Consider the following 14,812-nt stretch of genomic DNA (forward strand, 5'->3'; position numbering starts at 1 on the left):
CAGAGGAGCTGACACTCTAATGTCTCTCATAGTCACATCACTTTGATTATACTGGGCTTGGTTGTTGTACATTCTACCGTCTCGCTCCTCGCTGTCTTTATCCTCCTCAGGGCCCTCGGCAGAATTGTCTGTGTTTCTCAGTGCCATGTAATGCTATTTAGGTGACTGCAGACTTGCAGCGTGGGGACTCCTCATGGAACGTCCCGGGTTGCTCCCTCTCCGGCTCACATTACACTGCACAATAACTATTTTGCTACGGGGAATAACACATGTGATTTATATGATATTGAGTGTGCTCATTCCAAATCTGAACTCAGAATTTGCCTATCACGTACAGATTTTAAGTTTTAGGCGAGCTATAGCTGTTGAAATGGTCGGTAATGTATTTTTACATGAGAACATTATAACAGTTGCAGCTACCACTATGCCTGCTGCCGCCTCAGCTGAATCACGCCCCCTGGTGGCATGTATTTTCCTGCAGCGGGCATGTCTGGGTCAAAGAGCTGACGTCAGAAATAGGTATATAAGGGACATGGACCAAGGACTTGTCTCTAGTGCCAAACCATCCTATTGGATAGTACAGCTAGGCCATAGTGAATCTGTATTGTAGTAAAGATGAGTGGTCGCAGCTGTGTTAATAAACTGGACAATTTTTGCTACATTTGTGGCAAATATACCGAATGTGATCAAGGCCAGAACCTTATTAGGAGGGTGAGATTTGCTTACAAGTATTACTTTGAATGTGAATATGGAGATCAGGATAAAAGCTGGGCACCTCATATCTGCTGTGAGGTGAGTTACGTTGGCCTAAAACAATGGCTGAATGGGAAAAGGAATAAAATGCCTTTTGCTGTGCCTATGGTTTGGCTCGAGCCTAAAGACCGTCACTCGGACTGCTACTTCTGTATGAGTAAAATTGCCAAGTCAAAAATCGTCCATCCGGATTGGGAATCTGCTGTGAATCCAGTGCCAGTCTCTCCTACATCTATTGTTACTGACATGTCGGATGAGGAACAGGAGGATGATGTCCATGTTAATGTATGGTATAAACCCCAATTTGAAGGGGGTAAGTCAGATTTTATAAGCCAATCAGATTTAGATGACCTAGTAAGGAACTTGTCCTTGTCTGAGAAGAGAAGTCTGAACTGTTAGCCTCCAGATTAAAGGAGTGAAATTTGCTACAAAAAGGAACGACAACTTCACACTTTCCTGATCGTCACACAAAGTTTGCAGGTTTATACAAGCTGGAAAACGACATTTGCTTCTGTACCGACGTGAGTGGTCTGATGAGTTAGGTTGGGAATAAATACCAGAGCAGTGGAGATTGTTCATAGACTCAAGCAATGCAAGTTTGAAAGCTGTATTGCTGCATAAAGGTAAGGGAGAACCTTCTGTTCCTCTTCCTCATGCTGAGGGAATGAAAGGGACATACGAATCCATCGAGGTCATTTTGAAATTGATTAGCTATTCAGAACACAAGTGAAACGTTTGTGGTGACCTGAAGATGGTGGCACCTCTTGGCCTACAATTGGGATCTATAAAATCTATGTGCTTTCTGTGCCTGTGGAACAGTCGTGATGACAGCAACCATTACAAGGTGAAAGAATGGCCACCCAGACCTGAACACACTGGTGGCCAGTACAACGTGAGCCATAAATCAATCATTGATCCTCAAAAAGTTTAATTTCTGCCACTTCATATTAAACTTGGATTATTGAAAAACTTTGTCACTGCAATGGATCGTGATGGTTTGGGTTTTCAGTATCTGAAGGACAAGTTTGGAAAAGTTATAACAGATGCCAAACTGAAAGCAGTCATTTTTGTTGGTCCCCAAATCTGCAATTTGATGCGTGATGCCACATTCAGAGACAAACCCAAGCCACTGAACTTGCTGCTTGGGATTCATTTCTGCTAGATGCACAAAATGTTCTGGGCAACCAGCCAGCTGAAAACCATGCTGAACTCTTGAACAACATGCTAACAGCATACCATCAACTTAGAATTCATTTCTTACATTCCATCTGGACTTCTTCCTACAAAATTTGGGTGATGTGAGTGATGAAGAAGGGGAGAGGTTCCACCGGGACATTTCTGTTATGGAAACAAGATATCAAGGCCGGTGCAACCCCAATATGATGGGCGACTACTGCTGCTTTCTGCAACGGGAGAATAAAACTACGTTTTTGTAATGTCATGGAACTATGAGGCAAAAGTTAGTTATGTATAGAGATTACATAGTAACGGCAGAACGGGAGAATGTAGCTACTTGGGTCTATACACATAATTAACTTTAAGATCCTGACGTCCTAGGCAGAACCGGACTTCAGATTTAGATTCAGCGCTCTTGATTTAGTATAGGACACATGGATTAGACCAAGTAGCAGACAATATTTATTTGCAGTGATTCAACCTTCAGGGTTGCCCAGACTTTGTAGCAGAACTCCGGGCAGATATAAAATACAAAATCAAGAAATCTGTAAGTGGTGAAGGTTTCTGAATTTGACCAGCAGCCAGAAGGGTCACAGCCAGTAATAAACACCTGGCAGGGCCCTCCTCCACCACAGGTCTGGCTGTAGGTACAATATGATGGCACTGACAAAGAGAACCTGTTACCCCCTTGTGTGGTCAGGACTGCTTCCTGAATTCTGTATACATTTGTCTCCTCCTGCTCATTGTATTGTGGTGGGGATGCTGCTTGCAGTGAGTGGGGCTGGAAAAAGATAACACCACATAATGTGTGGTAAACAAATATCCAGGTGTGAAGATATGATGCATTTGTCTCCTATTACCTCTGTGACTGAAGTCTTTTTTTTTTTCTGTTCAGAACATGTTCCCACAGCGTGTGCAAGAGTGGACGCACTGCGTTCTCACGGTTACCCCAAAGAAGCTTTACGCCTTGCTGTTGCCATCATCAGCACCCTGAGACTACAGCAGCAGCGGCAGCTTGAAATCTACAAGCAACAGAAAAAAGGTAAAGTTAAAGCATCGTGGGGATTGAGATGGCAAGAACTTTACAAGTACTGGGTCCAATTTGCCAGGGTAGTTAGCAGGTGGGCAGAGCTGGGTATAAAGATTAGCAGAAAGTGTCTTTTATGTGAATTATATTGCAGGTTGTATTCATCAAATTGTCTTATTCTTGCAGAGCTGATTCAGAGGAATACAACCACAATCACCAACCTGGAGGGGTGGGTGGGACATCCGCTGGACCCCATTGGTTGTTTATTCAGCACACTGACTGAGGCATGCCGGGTGGATGATGAGAATGCCATGGAAGGGCCAGGTATAAGCGTCTTATTGTAAAACACATCACACTATGGGACATGAAGCACCGCAGGTTTTTAAATCCAGACAAATAATTTACACAGTATGGAGAATTTCCAGACCTAATTCATTTGGTAAAAAACCCTTGGAAGTTGTCACTTTCCCCGCTCAGCCTGTGATCAGAGGGGAGCATTTGTCACTGGAACAGGAAGTTGTAGACATTGTTAACCTGATAGGTGTTATTTTCTCCTAATTTTACATAGAACATGTTTTATTGCTGTCTGTTTGCCCTCTGTATAGATTTCTTATTTGTTCTTCGCCTGTAGTGAGGGCAAATCTTTCCAGTGGTGACACAAAATTTTAATCAAGATTTCAAAGTCTTTTTTACTCCATCTAAAACCTAGCCGGGCAAGTTTAAGTTGCGCCGAGGGGACTGAGCTCTTCGCCGAATGCATCAGACAGAACCCAGAGATCAGAGGGATCAGAGCACCAGGTCCAGACAGAAGAGAAGCGAAGTGCTCGCTCTACATGGACGACATGACGGTGTTCTGCGCGGACAAGCGTTCCATCGACGTGCTCGTCCAGATATGCGAAGACTTCGGTCAAGCTTCGGGGGCAAAAGTCAACTGCAGAAGTCGGAAGCCATGCTCTTCGGAAATTGGTACCTGCCTTCCTCTGCGCCCATCCCCTTCAACATCCAACTGGACTTCATCAAGATCCTTGGCGTCTGGTTCGGGAGGGAAGGAGCAGCCCTGAAGTCCTGGGAAGAGAGGCTGTCAAAGATGAAACAAAAGTTCGGCCTCTGGAGCATCAGAGACCTCACCATCGAATGGAAGACGCTAGTACTCCGCAGTGAAATCCTCCCTGTGTTGCAGTACCTCGCCCAAGCATGGCCCCCACGCACCAACACCTGCAAGGCCATTACGAGGGCGACCTTCCACTTCATCTGGGGCTCGAAGATGGACCGAGTAAAGAGAACAACCATGTTTAAAAAGCATCGGAAGGGCGGCAAAGGAGTCCCGGACATCGCGACGATGCTGAGGATCTTCTTCCTCTGCAACGTAAGAAGGACCGCCATGTGAAGATTCTTCCTCCTCCCACTCTGGAGGAGCCTAGGATGGGACAGGTGGAACAGCTCCGTGCCGTACAACTGGGACACACCTTGGTTCTACTTGGACAACTTCAAGTTCATCAAGGAGAATGAGCTGCAGGGCGTCAGGCCCGACCTGTGGAAGCCGAAGACCATCTACAAACAAATCCGTGGAAAGGACTCAATGGAACCTGTTCCGGGTAGAAACGCAGTCACCTGCGAGGAAATCTGGATCAACATCGGGTCCAAAAGACTTACCAACAGGCACCGGGATTTGGCCTGGATGGCGGTCCAAGGAGGACTGCCCTTGAGAACTTTCATGCATGCCAGGAACTTATGTAGGTATAGACACTGCCCCTTCTGCATCATCGAAGAGGAGACGGCCATGCACGTCTTCTGGCAGTGCCCCTACGCCCAAGCCGTGTTGAAGACCATGGAACAGGAACTGAGCCAATTCGTCCCAAGAACAGCCATCACATACTGCGCTATGCTGTATGGTCTTTTCCACGGCGAATTCACGGAAGAAGAAGTCGAAGGAGCTTGGAGGGTTTTGAACTGTATTAAGGATGCTATCTGGTGCACTAGGAAGCGCCTTATCCTCCGGAGGGAGAGGATGTCCATCGACGACTGCCGCAGACTGTCCCTCAGTCTGATCAAAGACTTTCCAGAAGAGGAAGAGGACGTCTGAAAAGACCCCCTTTCCCCCCTCCCCTCCCCTCCCCCCAAGTCCCCTTCAGAAATGTTAACAAGTGTTGAAAGTGTGAAAAGTGTGCATTTAGCTTTATAAGAGCTCAATAAAGCTTCGGGCCTGGAAGAGCTCTTAGGGATGGTTTCAGACATGGATCAACAATCTCTTGGGGTGGTTTGCGGCACAAAGCCGCAGTATGGAGGGATTTATGTATTTATTTGCGAGTGTGTTGTGGGGGATTGTAATGTAGTGTTATGCGCTGCGTCGCAATTCCATGTATGTATGAACCCTGATTGTATTGTTTTAGAAGTATGTGATTAATAAAGCAATTTATTCAATCAAAAAATTATCTGGTAAAATGTATTATGCACCCTGCACTCTCTTTGCTGGCCTAATCCCCTCTCCTCCCCAGTCTGATAACTCATTGTCAATCCTTCACTCTCCTGCTTTCTCTGTCTGCACATTTTTTCGCTACTGCTACTTTCTGGTGACATCTCACACAACCCTGGTCCCCCACACAGCCTCTCTTACATACACTTTGAGCAAGATTCACCCTCCTCTTAACCTCATCCCCATTCACCCTATCCATAAATTCTAACCCCCTTTCTCTGTCAGTTTATGTAATGCCAGATCTGTTGGCAATAAATTAACCTTCATACACAACCTTCTCCTTTCTAAATCTCTGAACTTTTTGGCTCTTACTGAAACTTGGCTTTCCTCCCCTGACTCTGCCTCTGCTGCTGCTCTCTCCTATGGAGGTCTGCACTATACACATACCCCTAGACCTGGCAACAAAGTAGGGGGTGGTGTGGGTTTCATTCTTTCACCTAACTGTACATACAGAGTCCTCCTTACACCACCCTCTCTAGTTTTCACCTCTTTTGAAGACCACGCTGTCTGTCTTTTCAACCACCATCCTCCTTCTCCTTGATCTTTCCTCTGACACTGCTTATCACCCCCTTCTAAAACAAATCATGCGTTCCATTGGTATCAGTAACACTGCTCTTACTTGGTTTGCTTCCTATCTGTTTGACCGCCCCTTTCAGGTTTCTTTCAATGGTAATTTCTCCTCTCCTCCCTGTTGGTGTTCCCCAAGGGTAAGTCCTTGGACCGGTTCTCTTTTCTCTGTACACCTCCTCTCTCGGTAGCCTCATATCCTCCTTTGGCTTACAGTACCATCTGTATGCTGATGACACTCAAATCTATCTGTCCACCCCTAACCTGTCTCCCTCAGTCCTGGATAAGGTTTCATGCTGCCTGTCGGCCATCTCATCATGGATGTCTGACCGATTCCGGAAACTCAACCTGGATAAAACGGAACGCATCATATTCCCCCCTCAAAATCCAAGTCTCCACCCTGACATTTATCTAACTGTTAACAACAATATTATTCGTTCCTCCCCTTAGGCACATTGTCTTGGCGTCACCTTTGATTCTGCCTTCTCATTTACCCCCCATATTCAAAATATTTCCATGTCCCCTCACTTTCACCTACACAACATCTCCAGAATCTGCCCCTACCTGTCCACAAAGACCCCAAACTCCTTGCACATGCTCTTATCATTTCTCGTCTGGACTACTGTAACATCCTCCTCTCTGGTATTCCACTAACCCGATTCTCTCCTCTCCTATCTATAATGAACGCTGCAGTCAAACTCATCCATCCTTCCCACACCTCCTCTTCTGCTGCATCTCTTTGCAGTTTTCTTCACTCGCTCCCATTTCACCTTAGAATCAAATTTAAGTTCCTGTGCTTTGCCTTCAAATCCCTCCACAGTTTTTGTCCCACTTACATTTCTGACCTGGTAAAAAAATACTCCCCCAGCTGCTCTCTCCGCTCCTCTGATGATCTACAACTGATTTCCTCACTCATAACCTCATCAGACGCACAGCTTCAAGACTTTTCTACAGCTGCCCAAACTTCCTGGAATGGTCTTCCTCGTCCTATTCGGCTTGCTCCTACATTCTGCTTATTTAAAAGAGCACTCAAACCCCATTTTACTAACTTGCCTACCAATTTGTGTGTTAATTCACCCATCTCCTAGATTGTAAGCTCTTTGTGGCAGGGTCCTCTCCTCCTTCTGTGTCACTATCTGTATTTGTCTGTCATTTGCAAGCCCTATTTAATGTACAGCGCTACGTAATACGTTGGCGCTATTTAAATCCTGTTTATTATTAAATATTAATAATAATAATAAAGTATTTTGCATCTCAGTTGCATGTATTTTGCTACATTTGTGGCAAATATTCTCAGAAAAAACAGAAACATATTTTGTGAAACAAGCATATCTTGCATATTTTGGTATTAAATTGGGGGACCAAGATAAGTATTGGGCTCCTCATATCGTATGCAAAACTTGTGTAGAGCGTCTTCAACAGTGCTAAAATGGAAAACTGAAAGTTTGATTTGGTGAACCTATGGTATGGCGAGAGCCCAAAAATCATCATAATGATTGTTAATTTTATGCTTTGAATGTAAAGGGTTTCAGTCGTTACAAGAAACACAAGTAGGAGTACCCTGATTTGAAATCAGCAAGATGACCTGTGTCGCATGGTGCTGATGTTCCCATACCAGTGTTCAGTATACTCCCTGATATTCCTGTATCCGACATAGAGGATATAAAGGGTTTGGAGTGTAATTCGGGAGTTAGCAGTGGAAGAGTTTCATTAAACCGGCAGTTCTCCCAAGAAGAGCTCAATGATTTAATACGTGACCTAAGTCTGTCAAAACAAGCATCAGAACTTTTAGCATTCAGGCTAAAGAAAAGAATAGTCTGAGAGCAGAAGTTAAAATACCAATTTATAGGACAAGAGAGTTGACACTCCTACCATATTTCAGTGAAGCTGGAGACTTTGTGTTGTAACATCCCTGGACTACTAGCCCATATGGGAGGACCAGAATACCGAGCAGAAGACTGGCGGCTTATTAGAGACAGTTCCACTCAAAGTTTGAAATCTATATTACTGCATAATGGCAACTGCTATGCATCAATTCCAATTGGTCACTCAACAAAACTTAAAGAAGAATATGAAAATATCCAAATGGTCTTACAAAAGCTTTGCTATTATAAACACCAATGGTCCATATGTGTTGATATAAAAATGGTGAACTTCCTACTTGGACAGCAAAGTGGATACACAAAGTACCCATGTTTCATCTGCTTGTGGGATAGTAGAGCAAAGCAGGATCACTGGAAAAAAGTGACATGGCCTTCAATGGTAAACATGAAAAAAGGTGCAGCAAACATCATTAACGAGCCAATGGTTGACAAAGAAAAAATTATTCTCCCTCCCCTAAGTTGTGTGTTTCAAATACATTTGTAGATTCTTCCCTGGATTGAGTACTGAAAAATTAAAAGCAGAAATCTTTGATGGACCCCAGATTTGGAAACTGATAATTCAATTTTCAAAGTTACATGACTGATACTGAAGCTTCTGCCTGGCACAGCTATGTCATGGTTGTAAAGAATGTCTTGGGTAACCATAAAGCACAAAATTATGAAAAACCAGTACAAAACTTGCTCTTAAATTTTTAAAATTTAAAATTTAGGTGTTAAAATGACCAGAAATGTACACTATCTCCATAGCCATTTGCAAAAAATTCCAGAAAACCTTGGCAATTTCAGTGAGGAACAAGGGGAGAGGATCCATCAAGATATAAAGGTGATGGAAGAAAGGTATCAGGGCAGATGGGATAGACACATGAGGGCAGACTGCTGCTGGAGCCTTTAACATGATTGTCCCAAACATCAGCATAATAGGAAATCATACAAACTGAGTTTTTCAATGACTTCTTTCTAAATATACTGAATTAAGAATATATTGACATTAGGTATTTCAAAAATTTAATTTTGTATACATAGGCATATCTAGTTTAATTTTGCCTATTTATTAAAACCAATACCATATTTGGAATCTGCATCAACATAACCTAAAATGACTTATTAATGACATATTAAAACTAATATGTTTGGCAAGAAAATGTTTGTTGACCAGTGTTACAGACATTCTGTATAGACTTCATTCCATTACATAGTACAAGCACATGTAGGTCTGATCAGGAGCCGAGGGACAGAAAATGACCACCTCAACAAAGGTCTGATTCCCGGTTTGGTATGGTCAGAAAACAGAAGATAGGGAATAAAAATACAGAATAACCAATAATGCTTCTACAGATATTAAAATTAAGAATTGACATAGGCAGGGGTAAACACCATTTTGTTTTCGGATATAAATATACTTTAAACTAAAACGTAAAGAAAAAAATACGCTAGGTAAAAATTGTCTTCATTACTACATCACAAAGACATTTCATTTAGACAACTGTGCTTTTCTAACTTTGTGGTGGCTGTTTGAGGAAGGCTACTTTCTGTTCAAGCTCCAGTTTGACCAGTTTAGTGTGGAGGATCTCAAGTGTCCTGCACAAAGCCCTGACCTCAACCCTACTGAACATCTTTGGGATGAATTAGAATGGCAAGCCAGATCTTTTCATTCAGCATCAATACCTAACCTCACAAATAGGGGAATTTCCCAGACACACCCCAAAACTCTTTTAAAAGTCCATACTAGCCATAGGGGAAACTCTATATTAATGACCATGGTTCTTTAATGTGGTTTAGGACAAACGTTTACATATGCACGTCTAACGACTTTGCTTATGTATTTTATGTACACTGCACAGTCAGATGAAAAACATAATATTAAGCTAATAACAAGAACCTACTTCACAACTCATGTTTAGTTGGATCCAGTGCTGTCCATGGGAGCCGTCACTCTCCAAATAATTGTCATGTTTGCCGTCTGTTAAGCAGGACAGAATATTGTCCTGTCCGAACATCACATTTCATTTTTCAAACCCTGGAGGGAAAAACTATCTGTAGTCAGGTTATCTCATCTGATTTACAAAGTCAGTGTATAAAATAGAGAAAGTGAAGCCAAAAGATTAAATTAGAACACATATTCTTATGTTTATACTTGTGATGTGCACATTAATAGTGTATTAGAACCAAGTAAGGTCACATTGCAGCACAGTACACAGCATAGGAATAGGTGAAGGTGAAAACTCTCCCCATCTATGCAATATGGTCCTACTGGAGCAGTGGACTCCCCACAAACTGTTGTATATTGCCCAGGCTCTCATCCTCTTTCCCCACATGTTCATAAAGAAAGGGAACCAAATCCTCATCACATTCATATGTCCAGGAGAGAGGAAAAAACCTGCTAGAAGGGAAAAAAAGAATAAGGACACAGCTATTCCCAACATTAGGATCTGTAAAATATTTACAATTGACATGGTATCAAGATAGGTAATATGTATACAAAGGTGGGAATTCAAGGTAAATTCTTAAAGGTAGGTATCCCCTGGTAAAGAAGGGGAGGGGGCACTTTAAAGGAGCGAGTGAATCCAATTGCGCACATGCATTAGGCCTGATTTATTAAAGCTCTCCGAGACTGGAGAAGATGGACTGTCATGGGTGAAACTGGGAATCCAGCAAACCTGGAATGGATCTGGTCCAGGGCTGAAAACATTTGCCAAATAATAGCAAATGTTTTTTGAAAATCCATTCCAGGTTTGCTGGATCTCACAGGTTTCCATCTTCTCCAGTCCTTGAGAGCTTTAGAAAAAAATCAGACCCACTGTGTATTTGACAAAAAAGATCCCAGGGGAACCCAAAATGTTTAAGATGTTACATTATTGAACATCACATTGGGCCTGATGTTAGTATCTCTGCCTGGTCATATGCTGTTTGGACTCTGGGCGCACAATGTGTGCCCGCTAAGATATTCCCCCCTTCGACTCACGAATTACATATAGAAATATCATATTGGGAACTACTAACCTGCTTCAAACCAACAAAACCCAAGAACGCCGAGCTGCAAATCACAAGAGAACTCTGCAAATGTATCAATCGCAGTGAAACTTCGGCTTAAACTCCCCCCACCCATTAGCCTACAGAAAAAAACAAGTTAAATTTGTCTCAGCACAATCCTGACATGTGGTACCTATGTCAATAAAGAAGACCTGTCATATTAGAACTTTGTTTAATCTAAGTCAAAAAAAAAAAAGTGCACTCATACCCTTCCTGCTGCCAGTGCTCCTTTTTCCCTAAAGACCCCGTTTGCCGATCTTCTTGGTCCAGAATCCCCCCAATGTCCTCCAGCTATCACTGGCTCCTCTCTCTGACCTCCACCCTTTGAATGACATCTCAGTGACATGCAGGCCAGTGGCTGCAGTGGACAACAGACACTACCAGAAATGTTGGTTTCCCAGCAGTCTCTCTGCAGCCGTGCAGTGTTAGGAATTTAAAGCTTCAAGAAAGGTATGTCTGTACTCTACTGTTCAATGATTGCACTATGGATGATTATTTGATTTTTAGATTTGTTCTTCCTAACTAGTGCAATGTCTAACATTCATTCATTACTTCATTCCACCAAAGGTCAGATCCTCCCAGCTCTCTTGGTACAGTTGATTCTGGTTGCTTCCAGGCTGACTTCTATCATGCTTCTACCACATGCTGCGGTTTGCATGTGAGGTCACATTTCGAATAAAATACATTGAGGCAGAATATACACCTGTGCACAACTCATTTATTGTCTGATTTAGAAGGAGATGAACAAATTTTACAAGTTTATGTGCACTCACATAAGTCATACCAATATTACCACCTGGGGGCGCCATGTGGAGAAAGTGCCACCAATGGGAGAAGGGAATGGAGAGTGGTTACCCAATAGTAATGAGCAGTCTCAGTGATTTCCCTTTCTGCTCCCACAGGAGCAGCGCCATCATCATGTTCACAACAAGTATTTCACTTTAGACAATGATAGTAATAGAAAAGTATAATAAAACACACGCTGCCCCGTCTGTACAGACACAGCATAGAGGTTCTTATCAGTTCATGCTGTTGTTGGTACAAGAAGCAGATAAATAATCAGGACGTCCCCAGAGGTGGAATCATGGCTGTCACTCCTCCCAGGGACTCATGTCAGTGTCAATAGCCACACAATTGTAGGCAGCATAGCGCAACTTCTCCTCGCAAACCTTGGCGCTGGAAGACAAAATATATTATAACTGTTAATATTATGAATCCCCTATAAATGTCACAGATGGGGAAGATAGCTCCTTCTCTTTAGCCAGTGGAAATTTCTTTACAATATATTTTTAGGTTTTCATAAAACAGGAAACATAAAACAAAATGCAACATAGAAATTAGTTTTTGCATTTTACAACAAACAAAATATCAACAATAAAATATCAAATAAAAGAGAAGGGGGACCGGGGGACCAGGAGACACAGGACAAAGGGGGAGGGATTCAGGAGGGGGAAGTACAGTTGCACAAATCAACTACCAACCTAAATAAAACATAGTAGGTTTGGGACTTTTGTAGAATAGATGGTCAAAAGTGTGATCAAAAGAAGGTGAAAAATAATATTTTACCCGTGGGGACCAGACTCGATCAAACTTGGACATGGTGTTAAACTGCATCGTACATAGTTTTTCATTACATAGAAACCATGTCATTTTTTGTTTAACATGGGAAACTGTAGGAGTTGCTGACCATCATGCTTTCGCCAACACCATTTTGGCTGCTGTGAATTTAAATTGGAGGGTGATACATTGAATAGGCTAAGGATAAGTTAATGCTTCTGCTGTTTTTTTCAGGAATGGCTGACCAAGCATGCCATTTGGTATACCCCTATCCAATATCTCGTAATCTTCAGGCACTCCCACCATGTGTAGTAAAGTTCCACTCATGTAACTCCCTCTGAAGCACTTGTTTGGTAGATGGGGAGACATTTTGTGCAAGCGGTGAGGTACCATGTACTAGCACATAAGCAGCTTATAATTAGCTTTGATAGCAGAAGCAGTCACACTACATTGGGCTACAGTGTCCCAAATGTGTAGCCATTTCTCCTGATCCAATTGTACTCCCAAATCCATTTCCAATCTGTGTACATATGGTAATGGTGAAAGGTTTTGTTTAAGCTATAAAAGGTCAGACAGATCAATAAATATTAACAATTATTTTCGATCGATTCTGTACATGCTGAAACAATACGATTGTTCAAAGATAATCCACCAATAATGCACACACACTAGACACGATCGTTTGAATGATGCAGGAAGTGGCGTGTACCAGAGAAAGCGTACTGCAGAACAATCCACGGTCACTGAATGCCGATCATCCCCCAATCAGATTGTTTCCAGCGACATTCTTGTTCATCTGCGTCGTTGTTCACTTTTTTTGTTAACATTTATCGAATGATCAGTCGTTAGTTGGTCGTTTCCAATGATATATATTGCACATGTGTGCATAGCTTTTGTAATTAGTCTATTGAACTGTGGTTCCTTCAAGCATATACAATTAAATATAATTAGGGTGTTTGGGGTGGACATCAAGCGAAGATTAGTAGAAACATATTGCCTAATTTAGAGATATAAAAAAATAAAGATATATACATTCTTACACCTTATTGTAGTAGGTCAAAGGTCCTAATATTACTTGCTGATACAAAATTATGTAGCTTATAAACCTATTATTCATACCCAGGGCAAACTTAGGGTTTCCAATAATTGCTGAAAATGTGGAGATATTAGCCCTTCAGAATATTTCACAAATTCCCATACATGCAGAGTGGAGTACCACATTAGAAGTCTTAGGCATAGCTTTCGCTGGTATCCACAATACTGTCTTAAGAGAGAATGGATCAATATCATATGCATCAAGTGATGCCCACACAAAGGGAGTTTAATTTTAATGTGATAGAACATCAAAGAAGCCAGTTGGGCTGCTACGTAATAATTGGTAACATGGGGAACCAATAGTCCTCCACTGTGCCTAGGTTGGAACAGGTTCTTTCTCTCTATTCTAGGATGTTTATACCCCCAAATAAATGTCATAATTTGTCTGTAAAATGTGTAATATATGTGGAGTCATGTTGATCGTCAGGACCCGCATTGTATATAGTAATTTTGGAGGCCAAGTTATTTTAATTGTCATATTTAGACCAGGCCAAGATACATGGTGTGCTTGCCATGGCTCCAAAAGCTGGCGCAAGTGACGCAGCAGCCTGGGGAAATTGGCTGGGTATAGTGAGTCATAGGACCCAGTTATTTGACCTCTTAAACATTTCGGGAGAATAAGTCCCCTTTGAAAGTTTGTATGGAAGTAAAAGTTTCTGCAGGAAGTAAGACATTTAACACTTTACATTTACATTCCCCCACCTACTAGATTGTAAGCTCTTCAGGGCAGGGTCCTCTCCTCCTGTATCACTGTCTGTATTAGTCTGTCATTTGCAATCCCTTTTTAATGTACAGTGCTGCGTAATATGTTGGCGCTATATAAATCCTTTTTAGTATTAATAATATTAATATTATTAATAATAATAATTTAGCATAGTTCATTTGAAGGCCAGGAAGACTAAAACTAATCAAGCACTGCAAATAAATTAGGAAGGGAAACGTGGTTGCGTTAAAAACAATAGGACTACATCTGCAAATAAACAACTTTGATGCTGCTATCTCACTACATTCAATCCTTTAATATCACTATGTTCTCGTATGAATATTGCCAATGGCCCAAGTAGCGGTGAGAGGGGACAACCCTGTCGGGAGCCTCTTTAAATGGGTAAACAAGGTCATCAAACATTCATATTTTGTACATGCGCTTTGGGTGAACCATATAATGGTAAACTCCACACTCAGGGTAGCTTTAACCTAAAAAAAAAAAAAAAAAAAAAAACACCGTATTTTTCAGACCATAAGACACACTTT

At 41.9% G+C, this 14,812-nt stretch overlaps 1 protein-coding gene across 4 annotated transcripts in view; it reads right to left on the reverse strand.

The window, feature by feature from the left end:
* Positions 1–11,607: 11,607 nt before the first annotated feature.
* HECTD3 (HECT domain E3 ubiquitin protein ligase 3) overlaps positions 11,608–14,812 on the reverse strand; it is a 26,822-nt gene continuing 23,617 nt past the window's right edge. For all 4 annotated transcript variants that reach the window (XM_072419291.1, XM_072419289.1, XM_072419290.1 and 1 more), the window contains exon 23: positions 11,608–12,085. In XM_072419291.1, coding sequence (XP_072275392.1) covers positions 12,001–12,085 — 85 coding nt within the window. In that variant the 3' untranslated portion in view covers positions 11,608–12,000. The remainder of the gene's footprint in view (positions 12,086–14,812) is intronic.

This window comes from Pyxicephalus adspersus, chromosome 8 (genome assembly GCF_032062135.1).
Source record: "Pyxicephalus adspersus chromosome 8, UCB_Pads_2.0, whole genome shotgun sequence".
In the NCBI taxonomy this organism is placed as follows: domain Eukaryota; kingdom Metazoa; phylum Chordata; class Amphibia; order Anura; family Pyxicephalidae; genus Pyxicephalus; species Pyxicephalus adspersus.